Source organism: Myotis nattereri (genome assembly GCF_964212035.1).
Source record: "Myotis nattereri genome assembly, chromosome: 1".
In the NCBI taxonomy this organism is placed as follows: domain Eukaryota; kingdom Metazoa; phylum Chordata; class Mammalia; order Chiroptera; family Vespertilionidae; genus Myotis; species Myotis nattereri.
Genome location: NC_138075.1, coordinates 199,408,646 through 199,429,765, shown reverse-complemented (window position 1 = coordinate 199,429,765; position 21,120 = coordinate 199,408,646). Strand labels below are relative to the sequence as shown.

At 41.0% G+C, this 21,120-nt stretch overlaps 2 protein-coding genes across 12 annotated transcripts in view; one reads left to right on the top strand and one right to left on the bottom strand.

Moving 5' to 3' along the window:
- SCFD2 (sec1 family domain containing 2) overlaps positions 1–5,515 on the bottom strand; it is a 336,400-nt gene extending 330,885 nt beyond the window's left edge. Inside the window, exons 1-2 of the mRNA XM_081088279.1 lie at positions 4,569–5,515; positions 3,757–3,925 (exon numbers count right to left, since the gene is read on the bottom strand). Of these exons, the coding sequence (XP_080944405.1) occupies positions 3,757–3,925; positions 4,569–5,406 (1,007 nt within the window). The 5' untranslated portion in view covers positions 5,407–5,515. The remainder of the gene's footprint in view (positions 1–3,756; positions 3,926–4,568) is intronic.
- An 8,586-nt stretch (positions 5,516–14,101) lies between these two features.
- FIP1L1 (factor interacting with PAPOLA and CPSF1) overlaps positions 14,102–21,120 on the top strand; it is a 96,085-nt gene continuing 89,066 nt past the window's right edge. For 6 of the 11 annotated variants that reach the window (XM_081088660.1, XM_081088659.1, XM_081088654.1 and 3 more), the window contains exons 1-3: positions 14,160–14,450; positions 15,713–15,752; positions 19,494–19,554. In XM_081088660.1, coding sequence (XP_080944786.1) covers positions 14,366–14,450; positions 15,713–15,752; positions 19,494–19,554 — 186 coding nt within the window. In that variant the 5' untranslated portion in view covers positions 14,160–14,365. Of the gene's footprint in view, positions 14,451–15,562; positions 15,608–15,712; positions 15,753–19,493; positions 19,555–21,120 lie in introns of all 11 variants that reach the window. The other 5 variants (XM_081088657.1, XM_081088655.1, XM_081088650.1 and 2 more) reach the window with 2 other exon arrangements.

Below are 21,120 nucleotides of genomic sequence, written 5' to 3'. Positions count from 1 at the left end.
AACTATACTACACTAGAGGCCCGGTGCACAAAATTCATGCATTCCGGGGGCAGGGGGGAGGTTCCCTCAGCCTGGCCTGTGCCCTCTCACAGTCCAGGAGCCCTTGGGGGATGTCCGCCTGCCGGCTTAGGCCCACTCCTGGGGATTGGGCCTAAGCTAGCAGGTGGACATCCTTCTTGCAGTCCAGGACCCCTCGCTCCTTACCACTCACCTACTCACTGCTCCTTACCGCTCAATTCGCTGCTCCTTAGTGCTGCCGCGGAGGTGGGAGAGGCTCCTGCCACTGCCGCTGTGCTTGCCAGCCATGAGCCGGGCTTCTGACTGAGCAGCACTCCCCCTGTGGGAGCTCACTTACCACCAGGGGGCAGCTCCTGCATTGAGCATCTGCCCCATGTTGGTCAGTGCACATCATAGCAACCGGTCGTTCTGGTTGTTCCACCATAATGGTCTCTTAGGCTTTTATTATATAGATGATAGTGGTCCAGACACAGTAACCCCATTGCTGCTCTTCTCTGTGGCTCCTGTGGCCACTCCACCTTCCAAGTGTTAGTTTCAACTTCTGGATGTGAGCAAGTTGGCCTAGCAGATTCAGGATTTACATCAGAGTCCTGGCCATTGAGGGAGGAGGATAAGGGAAAGGGGAAAGTGTGTCTTTTGTTTGAGTCTCTTTTCAGAAGCAAAGAAATCTGACCAAGAAGACTCACTCGTTACCTCCCCATTTCTAAAGCAATCACTGGCAAGGGAAATGGGATTTCAAGACTGGTTTAGTTTAAGCTTGTGACTAAGCTTGGGGCAGAAGGAGGACTGAAGAGTTAAAGATATTTAATAGACCATAATCAAAATGTTACTTATAGATCTAAGCCATATCTTGATTCTCACGGTTGTTTCACCACATTTCTCAGAATTTTACTTGCTTTTCCTGTTAATTAACAATGGATTCTACTCTTCTCTTTGCAAACTTCTCTGGGAAGTCACATGTTCTTTTTGTAATTATGTTAGGGATGTTGTGAGAATTAAATAAACCTATATATATAAAAGGCTAATATGCAAAGTGTCCCCTCAGGAGTTCAACCAGAACGGGAATTTGATCACTCACTATGACATGCACTGATCACCATGGGGCGGTGCAGAACATGGCAGGCAACCAGTGGCAGCAGCGGGGCACTGAGGGAGTGAGAGAAGGAGGAGGCGGGGAGGCGGGGAACCTGATTGGCCTTGATCACCAGCCAGGCCTAGGGTCCCTACCTGTGCATGAATTTTGTGCACTGGGCCTCTAGATACTATATATAAAGTGATCAGAACAATGCCTGTTACACAATAAGTACTCTATAAGTGGTATTTTTATTAAGGGGCATCTACTGGTTTTAGCTGCCCAGCATCCCTTCCCCTTCTTTTGTCAAATGTTTCAGTTTTCCTTTGAAGAACTTCCCCTCCACCAAGCCATGCAATCTTTTTTTTTTTTAATTGATTTTTTAAAGAAAGGAAGGGAGAGGGATAGAGATTAGAAACATCGATGAGAGAGAAACATTGATCATCTGCCTCCTGCACACCCCCTACTGGGGATGTGCCCGCAACCAAGGTACATGCCCTTGACCAGAATCGAACCTGGGACCCTTCAGTCCGCAGGCCAATGCTCTATCCACTGAGCCAAACCAATTAGGGCAAGCCATACAATCTTGTCACAATTCTCAGTCACTATGAATTGGTCCCAACCCCCACTGAGCAAATGGTGGGCACAAGGCCCAAATCGGGCCAATCTTACCTTTCCCCTGGAACATGAATCTTCAGGAGAATGACTCAGATAGAAAACAGTTAAAATTCAGTCTCTCTAGGGTAAGGCCTTGAGCAGACTTTTCCCAACTTTTTACCCTAGACCCCTGAAACTGGTTGTTCTTTCCAAAATTGGATTAACAGTCCTTCCTTTGATTCCATTAGCTATCCAATCTTCTCTAATAAATTCCTTTTGCTGAAATTAGCCAAAATTGATTTGTGTTGTTTGTATAAACATTATATTGAACAAATAGGACTTACCAAATTAAATCATGAAGTAACCTTACTTTTGTCTCTTGTTGTCTCTTTATATCTATTCAAAAGCCAACTTTTCTCTGGCCTCTGCATAGAAGTTAAAACAATGGCTTGCAAGTCAAACATTCAGGGCTGAAATTCTATCTTCACCTCCTGCTAGCGATGTTGCTTACTGTCTCTTTGCCTCAGTTTCCTTTCCTTTAAAATGGGGGAGAAACAACAAATACCTCAACTGGGTTACTGTAAAACTTAAGTGATTTCCCAAATGTAAAATGCCTGGAAGTGTGCTTGGCACATAGTAAATCCTAAAAAAATGTTAATATTGCTGATGACAATGGTGGTCCAATGAAGTTATCTTTCTTCCTCACAACGCCTGACTGTCTTGTTTGCATACCTATGCTCACCCTGGCCCTCTCACCTTTTTAAATCCTTTAAAACATTATTTCAAGCACCACAACTTCCACATTGATCTACATTAACCCTATACTTTGTTTGTAGGAAGTACATAATCTATAGCAGCTCTATTAGTCTGGATTTACATTATTTTTAATTGTACCTATATGTAAATCATGACTACCCCAACCAAAAAAAAAGTGTTCCTGGAGGTCAAAAATTTTATTTCATATTCTTTTATGTTCTTCATAGTCCCTAGTCCAGAGTGAGGCTCAGCAAGTCCTTAGGAATTCACTTTTGAATGGCCCTCTGAACAGCTAAGTGTATGTGCTGCTGAAGTTAGCACATGGCACATTTTTTCACTGTTGTATAAGCTTACAAAAGATAGGCTACAGAACTTTCAGTTTTCTTCCCACAGTGGATCATACACACTCAGAATCCAATTTAACTAAGCTACAAAAAAGTTGAAAACTTCAGGAGCTGAAAATTAATTCCAAATATGATAGGAAATTCCAAATGTATCCTTTAAGGTTAATATTTGAATCTATGGTGTTGAAAGGTTTTGTTTTGTATAAAAACTAAAAACATAGCCCTAATCGGTTTGGCTCAGTGGATAGAACGTTGGCCTGCGGACTGAAAAGTCCCAGGTTCGATTCCGGTCAAGGGCATGTACCTTGGTTGCGGCACATTTCCAGTAGGAAGTGTGTAGGAGGCAGCTGATCGATGTTTCTCTCTCATCGATGTTTCTAACTCTACCCCCCTTCCTTCCTCTCTGTAAAAAATCAATAAAAACATGAAGATAAGGGTAACAGATACTCGGACACTTCCCCCGTTCTGATGCATTTTTTCCTCATAGAATTGTTGATGAAGGACAAAGTAGAAAAGGTAACTATTGTATCTTTTCATTGTCCTGTTTCTGAAAAAATGTTTTTATTTTTGAAACTCTGCATAACATAAAGTACACCATCTTTGTTCTCTAATTTCTCTAAGCATGTGAAAAATATACGCAGAAATAAAAACTGTTCCCATTAATGCCCAGAGCATACTATTTACATATATACAATAGCACTGTTTCCAAGGGCAGTTTTTTAATCATGTGGAAAAGTCAACTGAGAAAGAGAAATGGAAAAAGCCTAGACTCAATTCATGTGGCTTATTGTTGTTTATTGGCTATGGTTATTCTGGTTAGGAAAAAAATGTGGGTTTTTTAAATGCTATCCACTATGAATTTTTCAACCATACTAACTCTTCATTGTTTTTCTTTCTACAGAACATTCTAGGAGAGAAAGAAAAGGGAAGAGAGTAAGAGGAGAGGGGGAAAAAATCTACTTATCCTACTTGGATTGTGCAAGACAGCCTGGTGCAACCATATTCTGATTCTCCTCTTCATTCTGCAGTGCAGTGAGTTCTACCATGTTAACCATCACATCATTGGTGTGGCCAGGGAGCTGGGGAAGCACTGAAATGATCTTCTCTACCAAGTTGTCTCCATGATGTCCAACGGCTCCTGTTTAAACAGACAGAAAACATGAACTCACAAAATGGAAGGAAAAAGAAGCTGAATTAACATTTTAATGACATGATGGGTATCAATAAATACTGAATGGATAAATAATCAGCATATAGTCAGCCAGGTAAATGGTGTCATAGGATGATACTATATTGAAATCTGAGAGCCAAATTTTACTGATGAAGATCATAAGAAGGGCTTGCAGACCTGACAAGGAATAGCAGATCTCCCCTTTTACAATCAGACTTATAAAAGTGACTTAAGACAGAGCCAGCATGAGTGCTTCTAAGGCAGTGGTTCTCAACCTTGGCTGCACATTAGAATCACTTGGGAATCTTTTTAAAATCCTGATTTCTGGGCCTCATCATTAGTAACAAAGAAACAGAATTTCCGGAGGATGAGGTCCAGAAATCAGGATTTTAAAAAGATTCCCAGGTGATTCTAATGTGCAGCCAAGGTTGAGAACCACTGGTCTAGAGAGACTATAAACTCTGTGAGATCAGAGACTGTGTCCATCTAGTCCATCTTTGTATCCTCAACTTGACAAACAGTAGGAGGTCGATAAAATATATGCTGAACCAGTGAAAGTCCCAGAACCTTGGGGAGTGCTTATGAAGACCTGCACAACAATCCCATTTACCTGTGAGATCCAGGGTTCTGTCCACAAAGACCACGGAGGCCCTGCCCGTAGAAGTCTTCCTCCTGTTCTTGGCAGGAGCATAATTGGCCAGATCTGCAGCTATGATCCGACTGAAGGCGCCTACAGCAAAACATTCCTCCCGCACTCCTAAATGCTCGCACAGAGAACTGAGGCCCGACACCAGGCACCGGATCTGCAATAGCAGCTCAGGGGGCAGGGCGGTGGCATCCACCTCACCCAGGCTCCCCAGCCTCCTCTTGTCCGGTCGGGCACTATTAAGAAGATGCACATCCTGGGGTAGCAGTGGGAAAAGGGAAGCAAAGGCCGGAGTCAAGGCAAGGCAGGGAGCAGCAGGGGCTAGCAACACCGGGATGTGCAGCACCTGGGCGGTGTAGTTCATGTTGCCCATCCACTCGCACAGCTTCTCCTCCAGTTGCTCGAATACTGGCTGCTGCCCCTCCAGCTCAGCCGCGGCGGCCGCGGGCACGTGATTAGCCGTGAGGTGCACAGCGTGGTCCACGGCAGTGACCACCACACAATACTGGAAGTGACTGCGGCAGATGATGTTCCGTAGAGTCTCCACGGTTCGGCCTTTCAGGAGGCCGCTCAGCACAAACACCGCCTTGGGCTGTTTAGCTCCGCCGCCCACTGCTTCGGGCTCGAACTCCCGCAGGTGGCACGCAGGACCGCCCACCGCCTCCAGGAGCCGGGTGGGTCCGCAACCCCAGTGCAGGCTCTCGGCGCAGGCGGCGTCCAGGTAGACCAGGGCCCGTTTCGCTTTGGCCAGCACCTGCTCCCAACCCTGCTGGGTAAAAGACTGTACGCCCGGGGCGCTCATCGTTGGGGATTCGCACACTCAGGGACTAAAACTTTCCTCAGAACTCACAGCTTCCGGGAATTGGGCTCTTTGAGACTTTGACAGTCAACTCAGTACACGCGGGGCCGCGTCCTACTCGTCAAGAGCTGCGCACAGTGATGACGTCGCGGGGCGTGATTGGCAGGTCCGGAGACCCGCTCCTGTAAGAAGGCTGCGGGCTGGGAAGGGGTGGGCGGGGCTGGGAAGGGGTGGGCGGGGCTGGGGAGGGGTGGGCGGGGCTGGGGAGAGGTGGGCGGGGCGGGGAGAGGTGGGCGGGGCTCCGGGGCTCCGGGATTCCTGGAAAGTTGAGGAAGAGGAGGAAGCTGCCTAGGAATAGCTGAACTACGTTCTTTTTTTTCATCTCCCTGTCTGCTCAGATGACCTTTCCCGGCCCCTGAGAATCCAAAGTTGGATACTTCCTTAGAGATGAGCACATCTGTTTAAAAGTACAGCCCCTTTCTCCACCTAAACTCAAAGCAAACGCCCTGCTGGAGTGGCTCAGTGGGAGAGCTGCGACCTATGAACCTGGAGGTTCCAGGTTGGATTACCTGTCAGGGCACATGCCTGGTTGAGGGCTTGATTCCCAGTGTGGGGCGTGCAGGAGGCAGCTGATTCTCCCTCATCATTGATGTTTCTGTCTCTTCCTCTTCCTTCCTCGCTGAAATCAATAAAAATATATTTTTAAAATAAATGAATGAATAAACTGAGAGCAGCCTGAGCTAAAACAACTACCTAATGTTTTGTAATTTATAGATGTTGTCACATACGTTGTTGCACACAGGCCTCATAAACAATCTCCTGGCCTCATTTTCACCTTCTCCATCTCTCCTCCCTCATCGCATTGTCAATAAGTCTTAGTCTGCTTCAAAAATCTGAAAATCCAACCCCTTCTCATCCTTACTTTTAAAGAGATGTGCTCATCTCTAAGGAAGTATCAATGTATCCTCACCTTCCAAATGAGGATATTCCTAAGTCACCACCACTACTATCATCATCCTATCTTCCTTCTCAGTCCTCCAATACAAAACATACAGTTGATATCTCTGATAAGTACTTGCCATATCATGGGGTGAGGGTTTTTTTAAATATTTTATTGATTTCAGAGAGGAAGGGAGAGGGAGAGATAGATAAAAACATCAATGATGAGAGAGAATCATTGAGCGGCTGCCTCCTGCATGGCCCTTACTGGGGATTGAGCCCACAACCTGGGCTTGTGCCCTGGACTGGAATCAAAACCGGGACCCTTCAGTCTGCAGGCCAATGCTCTATCCACTGAGCAAAACCAGCTAAGACTCAGGATGAGTTTTAACACACTTGTTTTCTTTAACATATCTATTCTGCTACAATATAATAGGTGTTCAATAAATGTTTGTAAAATAATGTTCAATTCATATCCATAGAATAAATAATATAGCCAACCAACTTTTAATAGACTTGTACAATATTCCAGACACTGTGTTGGACATTGGGGATATAAAAAAAAGTAAGCCACGGTGCCTCTCCATCTCTGCCTTCTATCCTAGATCTTATTGTGACAGGATAGTAAAAAGCTAAGAAAATTCCTGGGCAACTGGAATAGGGAAACTGAGACAAGAAAATTAAACAAGGATAAACAATTTGAACAACTTAAAGCTAGCTTGTGACTCACAAAAATTAATCTTCCCCAAACATGGACACTTCAAAGCAAATGGTTTATACCTCCCCTCCCTAACCAGAGAATACATAGCTTAAATCACCCTAGTCTGGGAAATACAGTGGGGCCTTGACTTACGACTGTCCCGACTAACGAGTTTTTCGAAATATGAGCCGTCTCTTGGCTGATTTTTTGCTTTGAGTTGCGAGCTAAAATTCGGGTTACGAGCCAGCTTCATATACCCCACCACTAGTTGGCGCAGCGAATTTCACCGTGAACACCACAACATCAGCCCAGCATCATGTGTCTCACTCGTCACTTTTTGATTTGACATACCAGTAATTTGAGTTACGAGCTCCGTCAGGGAACGAATTAAACTCGTAAGTCAAGGCCCCACTGTAGAGAACAGAGACCCAATTAATGGCAATTGTGCCAGCTAAACCCAAGGACAAATGAAGTTAGGGGAACAAATAACAAAAGCCCCATTAAAGCCAGACAGACCCAAGATAAAAGTAAAGCAGATTAAAGAATGATCCGAAACTCTGCTATCCCCTCATTTTGATGCATTAGCACATTAAAAATGCACCTGGAAAGCTGGTGAATATTCTGCTGAAACCCTCCCCTAAGATTCTTGCCCTTGGGGCGGGGGTAGGGGTGGGGGTGAGGATGGGGGAGGAGGAGAGACACCCTTGCCTTCAAAAGCACCTGAATTAAAAGAATTCATACACAGAAGCATGGAACAGGTTGGGAAATCTCAGAGGGAAGGCTGGGGAGGATGGGTGGGTGGGAAGAGATCAACCAAAAAACTTGTATGCATAATGCATAACCCATGGACACAGACAATAGGGTAGCTAAGGCCTGGGGTTGGGGGAGTGGGGTGGGAGAGTGGGGTGAGGGCGTGGTTAGATGAGGTCAACGGGGGGGGGGGATATGTAATACTTTCAACAATAAAGATTTTTTTTTTAAAAAAAAGAACTCATACTTGTAAAGCAAGCAAGTGCAATAAAATGTTGCAAAAGTGATGAATTTTTTTTAATGCCTAAAAATTACAAAGTGGGGGAAATAAATTCTGACTGGGTGAAGTAAAAAAGGGAAGTGGTCAGAAGTTTCATATAGAAAATGAGTTTTTAGTTGCCTTCAAAGAAAACCAGGTGCTCACCAGGTGGAGAGGAGCATTCCTGGCAGTCCAGGAAGAAAATGCAGCATGAACAAAGCTAGTCATGAAACCATACAACATGTTCTTTGCAACTACAAATAGTTCAGTACAGCTGGAGTGTATTGTATAAAGAGACACTCAAGAAGAAATAGGAGCTAGGAACTAGAAAAGAAACTAGATTAGGGTGAGTCTTGTTTTTTATTCTAAATAGTAGCAGCCAAGGGGGAACTACTAAAGTATTTTTAGGGGTGGAAATAATTTGTTCACATTTGGAGTGCAGAAAAAAATTTAGTAAAGACATGGACAATTATTTGAATGCAGTAAGATTTTGAGCTGAGTGCAGTTAGGAACAGTAACAGCAACTGCTCAGGCTGGAGTAGGTAAGTACAGGTGATGTAGTAGGATACTAAGAAGTTAGGAAAATCCCTGTGCAGGTGGAATGAAGAAACTGAGACAAGAAAATTAAACAAGGCCGAACAGTTTGGGCAACTTACAGCCAGCTTGTGAACTGCAAGACTTATCTTCCCTAACCAAGGACACTTGAAAGCAAATGGTTTATACCAGTGGTCGGCAAACTGTGGTCCCTTGAGTGTGGCTCTTCCACAAAATACCACGTGCGGGCATGCACGTACAGTGTGATTGAAACTTCATGGCCACACTCAAGGGGCCAAAGAGCCGCAGTTTGCTGACCACTGGTTTATACCCTCCTCCCTAACCAGAAAATACATAGCTTAAAGCACCCTGGGCTGGGAAAATAGAGAACAACGACCCAATGAATACCATTTGTGCCAGCTACACCCAAGGACAGATGAAGTTGGGGTACAAATAAGAAATATCCCATTAAAGCCAGACAGACCTACGATAAAAGTAAAACAGTAAAACAGACCAAAGAACAATCCAAAACTCCCCTATACACTCATTTTGATGCATCCACATATAAAAAAATGCACCTAGAAAGCTGATGAATATTCTATTAAAACCCTTCCATAAGATTCTTACCTACAGAAGAAGAAGAAGTAAAAAAGAAGAAAAAGTTCTCAGGACAAAGACTCAATGTGGGCTCACTCTAGAGTACACCCATGCCCCTTCCCAAGCATGAGCTTCTTTTTCTAAGGGTCCCCATGAGATCTGCAACCAGGGGAACAGTGGGCAGCTGCAGTTCGCCCCGGTCTCACCCTGGATCCTGTCAAGGCCCCCTTTTCTCTAACTTCGCAGTGAGCTAATAACAGCCCCTCGTTGGCTCGCTTCTTCCTATAACATTTCTAGAGAGCCAAAGCAGAGCACAGCCTGGGCTCTCCCCAGTTGTTTCTCACACTCTAATTTCTTCCTTTGTTTCGCTGCCCTCAGCATTAATAAACATACCTCCAAACCCCTCTGGACTCCTGTTGCGAAATCTTTCCTACACCAAGTCAAGAACCCAAGCATTCCAGGCAGGCCTGAGGCAGACCTGCTCAGGGCAGGTCCTTGTCTGGTAACAGTGATAGACATTGAGGGGTGTCTAAGAAATGTTAAGGAGACAGGGCCAGAAAGCCTGGTGACGGGATTGACAAAGCGAGTGAAGCAGAGGGAACAATTCCGATTAATGCCCACTTAAGTGGTCGTCACTGAGTTTTGGAAAATCAAAAGAGAAGCAGTTTGGGGAATAAATGTATTGAGTTTGGTTGGGACATGTTTTTGTTTGTCTGATGTTTTAATTGTAACAAAATACATGTAACATAAAATTTACCATCTTAGCCAGTTTCAAGTGTACAGTTCAGTAGTGTTAAGCATTTTCACATTGCTCTGTGAACAATCTCCGGAGCTTTTACGTTCTATACAGTCTATCCATTAAACAACAATTCCCCATGTCCCCCTCCCCTGCCCCTGCAACCATCATCCTATTTTGTGGTTCTAAGAAGTGAACTCTATTTACTTCATAAATGGAATCATACAATATTTTTCTTTCTGTGACTGGCTTATTTCACTTAGCATAATATCCTCAAGGTTCATCTGTATTATAATATGTGTCAGAATTTTCTTCCTTCCATTTCTTGCTCTCAGATGTTATGGCAGAGTAAATTAATTCCTGCTAAAATGACATGCTTAAGATAATAAGATTTACCTTATTTAAATGTGACTTGTATTTCACTAAAAATATCCAGCAATTATTTCCCATGCCTCATAAAATCAAGCATATCTCCCTTTACCTTATTTCTGAGTCCTGCATATGAATGATCAATTTAAGAATTTACTAAGCACTTTCCATGTGGTTGACATTCTAAGAGAGGATCAGCTGACTACAGAAAAACACACAAACCAAACTGTTCTCAACATTAAAGAATGTGCAGGCCCTAACCGGCTTGGCTCAGTGCATAGAGCATCAGCCTGCGGAATGAAGGGTCCCAGATTCTATTCCGGCCAAGGGCACATGCCTGGGTTGAGGGCTCGATCCCCAGTAGGGGGTGTAAGGAGGCAGCTGATGAATGATTCTCTCTCATCATTGATGTTTCTATCTTTTTCTCCTTCTCCCTTCCTCTCTGAAGTCAATAAAGAAATATATTTTTTAAAAAAAAAGATTGTGCAGGTTATAAAACAGTTAGATGTAGTAGATGATTTAATTTTCCAAAAACAACTGGCAATGTAAAATTTACTGTTAAAATACATAAGAATATAGAGGAAGATGGATAATTGGGGCTTAATTGCTCATGGAATATCTAGAGAGAAAGAAAACCTCTGCACATGTGCAGTTATTCAGGTTGTTCAAAGGACAAAAGGCAGTAACTAGTAACGTACCACCTGCTTGCCACTAACTTGTTAAATGCTTTGACATTTTAGCTTTGTTATCCTCCCAAGAAGTGGGTGTAAAATTTATTTTAATAGATTGATTTACTGATGAGGAAACTGAAGAACACGGAGATTTAAGCAACATATTTAAAGTTGGCAGGAAATAGCACAGTTGGGCCTAAATGACATTCAGTTAAAACATATTTATGAGTACTTGCTATCTACTAGATACTGAGCAAAGTACTTTTATTTGATCTTTAACTCTTGTACTCTTGTCATCATTTTAATTATCTAGTAAGCATTTCCTTTCAGTAATTCTCAGAGCTAGCTATATTAAAACTGACGCTGTGTTGTTATTGTTTTGCCAAGAACCAACAGATCACAAAAAATAATAAAAGGGAAAACAAATGTTATCAGAATATATGGAGTACTGTAGTTTGATAAGGTCTTAATTTTATTCATCTTCAAACTATCTGTCTTTGACGTCTCCCTCAATGAGTAAGGAGAAAAAGACACTTTTAACTAAGGAAGTGTATCCAGACAAGGAACTCAACTCAAAAGCAAGCAGGAAGAGGACTTTTAAGACTGGCTATGAGTGATTTATGGGCTTCCCTGCTTGTGGGAATCTTCCTTTCAAAGCTTAGCTCAAATGCTACCTCCATGAAGGCAATTCTGATGCATCAGTTATTATTCAGTAATTCTTCAGTTTAACTAATGCCTTGAAAGACAAGTTCATTTCAGACAGCTGAAAGGAAAAAGAGGCTCTTCAGCAAAAAACAATTGTTCTATGAAACCACCAAAGTTCATTATATGCTCATGGAATCTATATATATAAAAGGCTAAGTGACTGACCATCTGTCCGTCTGACAGTCTGACCGACTGGCCGGTACATCTAATGCACACTGGCAATTTAAAAATAAATGTTGCCAAAACTGGTTTGGCTCAGTGGATAGAGCGTTGGCCTGCGGACTGAAGGGTCCCAGGTTCGATTCCGGTCAAGGGCATGTACCTGGGTTGCGGGCGCATCCCCAGTGGGAGATGTGCGGGAGGCAGCTGATCGATGTTTCCCTCTCATTGATGTTTCTAACTCTCTATCTCTCTCCCTTCCTCTCTGTGAAAAATCAATAAAACATATTTAAAAAATAAATAAATAAAATAAAAATAAATGTTGACTTGCACATATGCAGTACATATAATCTCTCGTTGGTGCCAATTGAGTGTGTTTCTATCTGTCATTGTTTGTGAATTTGGTTGACACTTCCATTATAGAGAAAGGGCGAATAGCGATATTAAAATATTTCTTCTTATTAATTTCCTTTCAGTGTGCACAAATCCGTGCACTGGGCCACTAGTGATAAATAAACAGAACTATAAGTGATTGCCTTATGATACTCCCAAGCAGAATGTAAGACCTTCACTCCATTACTGCCAGTAAAGGGCAGGATATTGTACACTTAGGTTTATTGGCTGTCTCCTCATTAGAATGAAGGCTCACTAGAGGAGGACTTTGTTTTCCTCACTGCTGAATCTACATAGCAAAGAATAGTTCCTGGCACTTGGTAGACCCTACATAAATATTTATTGAATAAATTAAAAAATGGGAGGAGATAAAGTGGAATTTAAGAAAGATTTCACAAAGTTGATTATATCTCAACAGATTTCAGAAGGATACAGGGATTATCCTAAACAGGTAAGGGAGACTGGGAATAGCAGATAAAAGAGAGTTCAAAAGTAAGGGGGATTAAAACTGCATGAATTATTTAAATTAAACAAAATGGTGTTGTATTGTTAGGATGTAAACACTCTGTGCTTTTTTTATAGCATATACCCCTTTTCTCATGTAGGAGAACTAATTGTTTACCATCTTTTCCGAATAGAGAGTTCTTTAAGGATGTGGATTATGTTTTAGTTATATCTTTATTTTTGAATTTCTTAAACAGCAGGTATTCAGTAACTGTTAAATAAACAGAAAATGGTATTTATTGGTTCGAGCATACGGAAACATATTGATTATTAAAACTAAAATGGATTTCTTTCTGTTGAAAAGTGTATTGTTTGAAAACTTTAGAACAGAAAGGGATTTAGAGATCATCTAATTCAGTTTTCCCACTTTATAGATGAGAAAACAAGCATAGAAATGTTGATTACCTGAGGTCAGCAACTAGGTAGTTACAATTAAGAAGTAGAACACCAGTTTTAACCAATGATGTATCATTGTCTTGAAAGATGTGCTCTCAAAAGTGGCCTGAAAATTCGACATTATCTACTAAAACAAAAACTGCACATACTTTATGATCTCTCTTGGAGAAAGACTTGTATAAATCTGCAATAAGTCATTGACAAGGCTCTTCATTGTAGGTTTTTTTGTGTGTTAAAGTGAAAAGTTGAAATCAATCCAAATGACATCAACAGAGATATAGCCATATTCACTTTATGAAAGCCATGCAATGGAATGTTATGAAACACTTAAAAATGGACATAGTTTGATATATATGTACTAATGTGAAAGGATCTTGAAGACATTGCTGACTTATTTTTGTTTTGTTTTTTTAAAGCAATTCACAGAGAGATACATTCTGTGCTGTACCCTTTAAGCCTTGGGTTCTCCCAATAAAACAATACAATTCAGCTGAAGTAAATGTGTGAAAAATTTCAGGATGATTCACAGCAAACAAGTCCTTTGGAAAGGACTACTGGATGAGGGGTTTTCGACCTCAACTGTAATGTTTTGTTTTAACAAGGAGAATGCATTATTCACATATATATTAGTTTTGCTTTTGTTTGCTGTTAAAAATTTTTCAAGAAATTAGACATGAATTATGATTTCTTATTTAATAAGAAACAGGGCTGAGAGGTAATTATTCTGTATAAAGGCTGCTACAACATATGAATAAAATAAGGGCTTTGGGAAGATTAAAAAAACAGATTGTAAGGTTGAGAAGAGAGAGCCTCAAGGGCAGAATGGGACAATGGATTACTCGCAGGCAAAGCAATGTGGGTTATCAGAGGAAGGGCTGGAGGAGGGGGAATCCTGGTCTACGCAGGAAGCCACGTTAGAAACCAGAGTCAAAAAGGCAAAGTGGGATTCCACAGGGGCGGGGCTAAGTGGTGCGCACGCGCAACTCGGCCCAGGTGGGCCGCCGCCGCGGAAGCCACCTACGGACGCCGCGCCGCTGGGCTGCTGCTGCTGCGCATGCGCAGGCGCGCCGGGCCCGAGTCTCCTTTGCGGCCTCCGGCGCCGCGGCCGCATCCCGTGGATTTGAGTCTCGCGCTTTCTTCCTTCGCTCGCTGGCGGGTTCGCGCCTCTTCCACGTCCTCCGGCAGCGAGGCTGGGGAAGGGGTTGGAGGGGGCTGTTGACCGCTGCCTTTAAGGTGTGCTCGGCGCGGCCATGTCGGCCGGCGAGGTCGAGCGTCTAGTGTCGGAGCTGAGCGGCGGGACCGGAGGGGATGAGGAGGAAGAGTGGCTCTATGGCGGTACGGAACTTCCTGTCCTTGCTCCCTCTCCCGGATTCTCTCGGGCCTCCCCTCCCGGCGCGCAAACGGTCGTCCTGTCTGGACCCCCACGGCCGCGCCGGGGGCCCTCTGGTCCGGAACCTGGTCCGGCCTAAGTCAGGCCGGGCGCGGTGTGCGTGCTCCCCACCGCCTCGGCCTCCTCTCGCGCAGCCCACACCCCCAAACACGCTCGCACCCCGCGGCGGCGGGGCCGGGCCCCAGACCCTCGCCCTCCGCCTGGCCGCCCGGCTCGGCCCCCTCGCCTCCGCGCTTTTTATTGTTTACCGTTTAAAATCGATCTGAGCAGTGCTGGTGTCTCTTCCAGCCCCTTCCTGTCCCTTTAAGCAGCAGTTTCTCTGCAGAAGCTCAATAAAGTCGATGCTGTGAAACTAACGTCTTGTTTCTTGATGGTCAGTTGGTGTGGAATGCACCTTGTCTGAAAGTCGTGCTTTAAAAATAATTCAGAGAGAAAGAAAGAGATGGAGTACAGTATGGCCCGTACAGGAAACCCCGAATGCCTCCTGATGCATTAAGGTGAAGTTTTCTTCGTTAAGAGGCTGCTCTTCAGCCCGCATCATGGCAGCAACATGCCCCTTCGGCTTACGGTTTTCAGTCTCATCTCATGTATTCATTTCTCACGAAATAAATCTAGTACATCTTGCACTTCCGTTTTGAAGGGGACTTGTTTGGATATTTGGTTTCTAACTTTTATTAAGTCGCAGTCCCTTCTCGTGGGTTACAGATACTAGATTTGAAAATTAACATTTGCTCCTTGCCAGCAATGTATGTCCTTGATTGCCTTTAGAATAATACAGTGAAAGTATAGGCTTCGGCACCATGATGATGTGACTTGGACAAACTTGGATTTTGATAAACTTGTAAAATAAAATAATTTGTCTTTGGTGGCAAGATTTAGCAGTAGTAATATTCTTTGATATGTAAATGTGTAAGGTTTATTTTTTACCAAGACCTAGAAGTCTTTAATACCATTTTAAGTTTATTTTTATGGGAGTAAAGTCTGATTTTATTTTTTCATAAAAAGTCATATCTTGTTAAGTCATTACAAGGTGATCTAACTTTGGATGTGCTTATAGGCCCATGGGACGTGCATGTGCACAGTGATTTGGCAAAGGACCTAGGTTAGTGCTTGTGATGATCACTTCAGATTTTCATACTACTAGTTTCTTTAAGAGTAGTTTGTGTGTTAATTTTATTTATTTATGTATTTTTTTTTTTTTTGGTAGATGAAAATGAAGTTGAAAGACCAGAAGAAGAAAATACCAGGTTAGTGAGATTTCTTGTTGATACTTAACACAGATCCTGTGATAGAGTGGTTCTATCAACAAATTGTTAAAATTATTTCATTATAATCGTGGGTTTGATTACACTCTGACTAAAGGTTGGAAGACATCGAATCTTTGGGAGTTTATTCCTATTTCAGGACCTAATCTTATTTATACCAGCCTGTTTATTTGCTAGTAGCTGAAGGGACAAAGATTTTGAAGTAAGGGTTTAAATACTTTTCAGTGTTAAGTAACTTTTTATTCTTAAGTGGAGTATACAGTATATCCATTAAGACTATTAAGAAAAAACTTTAAAACAATTTTTTTAAATACATAATCTTAAATTACAGTGAATATTTATGATGGTGTAATGCACTTTGGTTATAATTTTAGCATTTTGTATTTAAATGCAAAGTAGAATTAATGAACTTGTCACAAGATTAGTTCCCTATTTTAGGTGACTAGAAAAGTATGAGTATCCTTTATAGAACATGTCCAGGGAGCCAGAAACTGAAATCTGAATTTCAAAGCAGCTTATGCGTACAAGTTAATGGCTATGCTGACATTACTCTGACCAGAGGCCTTAGAGTTCTACAATGGGGAAGGGGTGGTTAAAAACAAAGGCTTTTAGAGAGTATTTGGTTTTAATAAGTGGGGGAATAGTATTTCACACCCACCAGGATGGCTGTAATGAAGACAGCAACAGGTGTTGGTGAGGATATGGAGAAATTGGAACCCTCATACACTGATGGGATTGTAAAATGGTGCAGCTACTTTGGGAAACAGACTGGCAGTTTTTTAAAAGATTAAACACAGAGGCACGATATGATTTAGGATTACCAATCTTTGTTCTGTACCTTAAGAGAAATGAAAACATACATCTACGCGAAAACTTGTACTATAGATTCTCACTTAACGTGTCGATAGGTTCTGCAGATTTAAGTGAAACTACCTTTAACGAGACCAATTCTGCCATACGCTAATTGGTATAAGCAAAGTTATGTTCCTAAGCATCTCATCAACGTTACAACAAAATGACCTTCAGTGAAAGGATGTTATTCGGGCACCTTCTGCACATGAGTATTCATAGCGTTACTTATAGTAGCCAAAAAATGGAAATAACCAGTGTCCATCAAATAATGGATAGATAAACGTGGTATATTTATACAGTGGAATACTATTTGACAGTAAAAGGAAATGAAGTATTCGTGTGTTACAGCGTTGGTGAATCTTGAAAACATGCTAAGTGAAAGAAGCCAGTCACAAAGGACTGCATATTGTATACTTTTATTTATATTAAATGGACAGAATATGTAAATTCATAGGGATACCAAGTAGTTAGTGTTGCCCAGATTGAGTACAGGGCAAAATGGGAGTGACTAATATATACAAGATTTTGGGGGGGGAGGGGCGTGATGAAAATGTTCTGGGATTAGATAGTTGTTATTGTTGCAATGTTGTGTAAACATACTAAAAACCATTGAGTTGCACATTTGAAATGAGTGGATAGCGTGCTGTATGCATTATATCTCAAAGCTGTTACTTTGAATACACGTGAGTGGAGAGACAAAATGAGGAGTATAAATAGAAATAGCTTTGGGGGTGCTGAAATTAGTCTGTTCTTCCTCACTTAAAACTATCCCTTATATCGGAAAATATTAAAAAAAAACACTCATTGCTATATTTGAAATTTTATCATCTGGCTTTTAAATGTGTGTATTCAACCCAGTTTCTAATGCTAATCTTAGCCGCAAATTAAGGATTTGTGTAATTTATAATTTGGAAAGTAATTACATATTTCTTTATAGCCTGTTTTTCAGTTAGTTAAGAAATTAATTGATAACGAGGTCCAGAATCACAACTAAATACACCTTTTTGTGAGCTAATTTTTATTTCATTCATTTTTGTTAATATCCGTTTTTGGTTATAATTCTTGAAGCTTATTTTCTGGTTGAACATTCTTTAATTTTAATTCCACAATACACAGCTTGATTAAATTTATTGGAGAGGTGCCTTTTGCCTTGCCTGAGCACTGCCAAATATGTCTTTATATTTCTTAATAAAACTTTATTTGGTGAGCTATTAAATTTAATCTTATGGGAAAGATCTACCCTTCAGATTTTATTTTTCTAGAAAATGCTTATAATTTTACCATGTTTTTAGCATTTTAATGGTGATAGAGAATTAAAACTTTTAAAAGTTTATTGGGGAAGAGAGCAACAACCCAGACAGAGTTCTAGTGTCTAGCTTGGTACATCATTGCATTTCCCCAAGTGAGCTGAGTTCTTGTTAGAATTTTCCCCAGCTTCTTTGTGACTGGTTCATTATTAAAACCGCTGCTCTTCTTTTTTTTTTTTTTTTAATATATATTTTATTGATTTTTTTACAGAGAGGAAGGGAGAGAGACAGAGAGTTAGAAACATCAATGAGAGAGAAACATCAATCAGCTGCCTCCTGCACATCTCCTACTGGGGATATGCCCGCAACCCAGGTACATGCCCCTGGCCGGAATCGAACCTGGGACCCTTCAGTCCGCAGGCCGACGCTCTATCCACTGAGCCAAACTGGTTTCGGCCCACTGCTCTTCTTAACCATTGCATTATACTATCTCCAATTCTCTCATGTTTTATCTATCCATGTTTTGGCTAACCATATTGTTTTGTGACATAAACGAGTTGAACTTCTTCCTGGCTACCTGGAAGCTTATTTAAGCAGGAGTAAATGTACCAAAGAAATATAGGTACACGTTTGTTTTCTTGAGTCAAGCCGTAGAACAGTGAAAATGTAAGATAAACTATAGTTTTTATTCTTCATTTTACTTTATTTGGAGATAGTATTATAAAATGCCAAGGTAGAGAGATTAAATTGACTTATGTAGAAACTGCTTGACACAGAATGAAGTTTAGAAGATAGCAGAAGTCTAATGAGGTCTTTGAGCTGAGTAATTGTTAGTTGCTCTGTACTTGCATTTCCTTATATCTATAAATGAGGTTAGTGGTTAATTCCCATTATGAAAATTATAATTATTAAAAATACAGAAACCAATTAACACTATAGTACTAGAAGTTGTATTTGATTGTTAATGGCCAAGTGTTTGTGATGAGACACTTGCGAAGAAGATATAAGAAAATAAGAGTGTCTTACTATTGTGTCAGTATAATTAGTTTTTTAATGCATCAAAAATAGTCTGCAGCTATCAGTATCAAATTGGAAAGCAGTCTTAAATGAAGGTAAACTTTTTTATCTGCAAATTTATTTTCTATACGACAAGGAACATACATCCAAAGTGATGAAACAGAAAGCCAGGAAAGAAGCATGTATGTTAACTCAATAACAAAAGAGTTAATGTGATCATATTACAAATCTGAAAATAGGAAACTTACATAGTCCTTGACATTTACATTAGTTTTGGCATACAGAAGATGTTCAATAAAGATTTAGGGTAAGTATAAGTGTTACGCATATTTATAAAATGTAAAAAAAAAACAAACCTCAAATTATATTCCACCATTAAATTGCAAATTTGACACCATTAACAAATTTGTAGGCAATTCCATTCTATTTCTAATGTAGAGGAAGGCATGAGAAATACAGAGTCTGTAGTTTTTACTATTCATTTTCTTACCATCTAGTGGAGACAATTTTAGAAAACTATCAGGCATAGCTTAAAAATACTAGGACACCTTATCTGTACTTCTCAGAAGTAATACTAGGCATATGTACTTATTTTTGTTGTTTGTAGTGCCAATAATCCTCCATCTGGAAATGAAGATGAAACTGCTGAGAATGGATTACCTAAACCGGTAATATAAGGATTTGAAAATCTAGTTACTTCTCTGTTTAAAATCTTTATCAATAGTTTTGCCTTCATTTAGGAATAAAGCCAAAATTCAATATGACTTTCATTATCCTGCTTGATCTGGCCCCCTCTTACATCACTTACCTCATCTGGTGCCATCAAAAGCATAACGAAGAGAAGTCGTGGGAAGATTTCAGATGAAATAGGGCATGTGCATAGGCTTGATGTTTATTTCAAGGAACTGAATGGTCATAGATCATCTAATTAGCTCATACCCTGATTTTCAAAGCCAACATTTGAGTCTTAAAACCTAAGTTTGATTGCCATGTTTTTTAGCAAAAAGTTTTCTTGTATAAGTGACAGTATTTGCCCTCGTCCCTATTGAAAGTGATATTTTTTGGAGTTGTGTGAACATATTATGGGTCCTATGACTATTTTTAACATTTTACTCCCCCCCTCCCCATAGTTTAGTTACTCTACAAGTTTGTATCAAAAATTATTTCGCCTAGTTTTTCTACTTTTAAAATTTACAATTATGTGACAAAGCACAAAATGGCCTTTTAGAGCCAAAACAAAAGCTTGTAAATGGCCTTTCTTTTACTCATAGAAACAAAATATTCCCTCAATCATTTGCATGCAGGGCCTCTTGTAGGTGTAAATGAATTCCAGGAATAAGTGAGGTGCTCCCTAACTATTTGGGGCTTTTAAAATTTTTTGTTAATCCTTACCCAAGGATATTTTTCCCATTGATTTTTTTTAAAATTTTGTTTTATTTCTTAAAGTATTACAAAGAGTATTATATATGTCTCCTCCCCCACCCCCCCTTGACATTCCCCTGGTCTCCCCTACCCCCCAGTGTCTTGTGTCCATTGGTTATTCTTATATGCATGCATACAAGTCTTTTGGTGATCTCTTACCCCCGCCCCCCCATCCCTCCCCAGGCTTCCCACTGTAGTTTGACAGTCTGTTCAATGCTGCTCTGCCTCTGTATCTATTTTTGTTCATCAATCTATAATGGTCTTTATTATCTATAAATGAGTGAGATCATGTGGTATTTTTCTCGGCTTCCCAGGGGCCGGCGTAGCCTCTGAGGGGCCGTCTCAGCCTTACAGGGGCCGTTTCAACCTCACAGGGGCCGTCATTGATTTTTTTTTAGAGTGGCTGGGAAGAGAAACATTTGGTTGCTTCTCACACACCCCCTACTAGGCCAGTAAGGACCCTACTACCCAGGTATGCGCCCTTGACTGGGAATCAAATGCACAACCTTTAGGTTCTCTGGTCAGTGCTCTACCACTGGCCAGGGCTATTTGGTGGATATTAACCTTGACACTGTGACTCTTAAAATTGTTTTCCTCTTAACTTTATATATTCTTTTCACCAAGAATTTCTCAAATACTTTTTAATAATTTTATCTTCTTTATATATTAGTAAATTGTCTTAGATCCTTTTTGCAAGGGGAGCAGTTATAAATGATAGAAAAAAAATACATTATTTACAAAAAGATGATGGTGAAAAAAGGTTTTCGCGTTCTTATCCTTTTTATCATGTAAAGTATTGAAGTTATAAATGA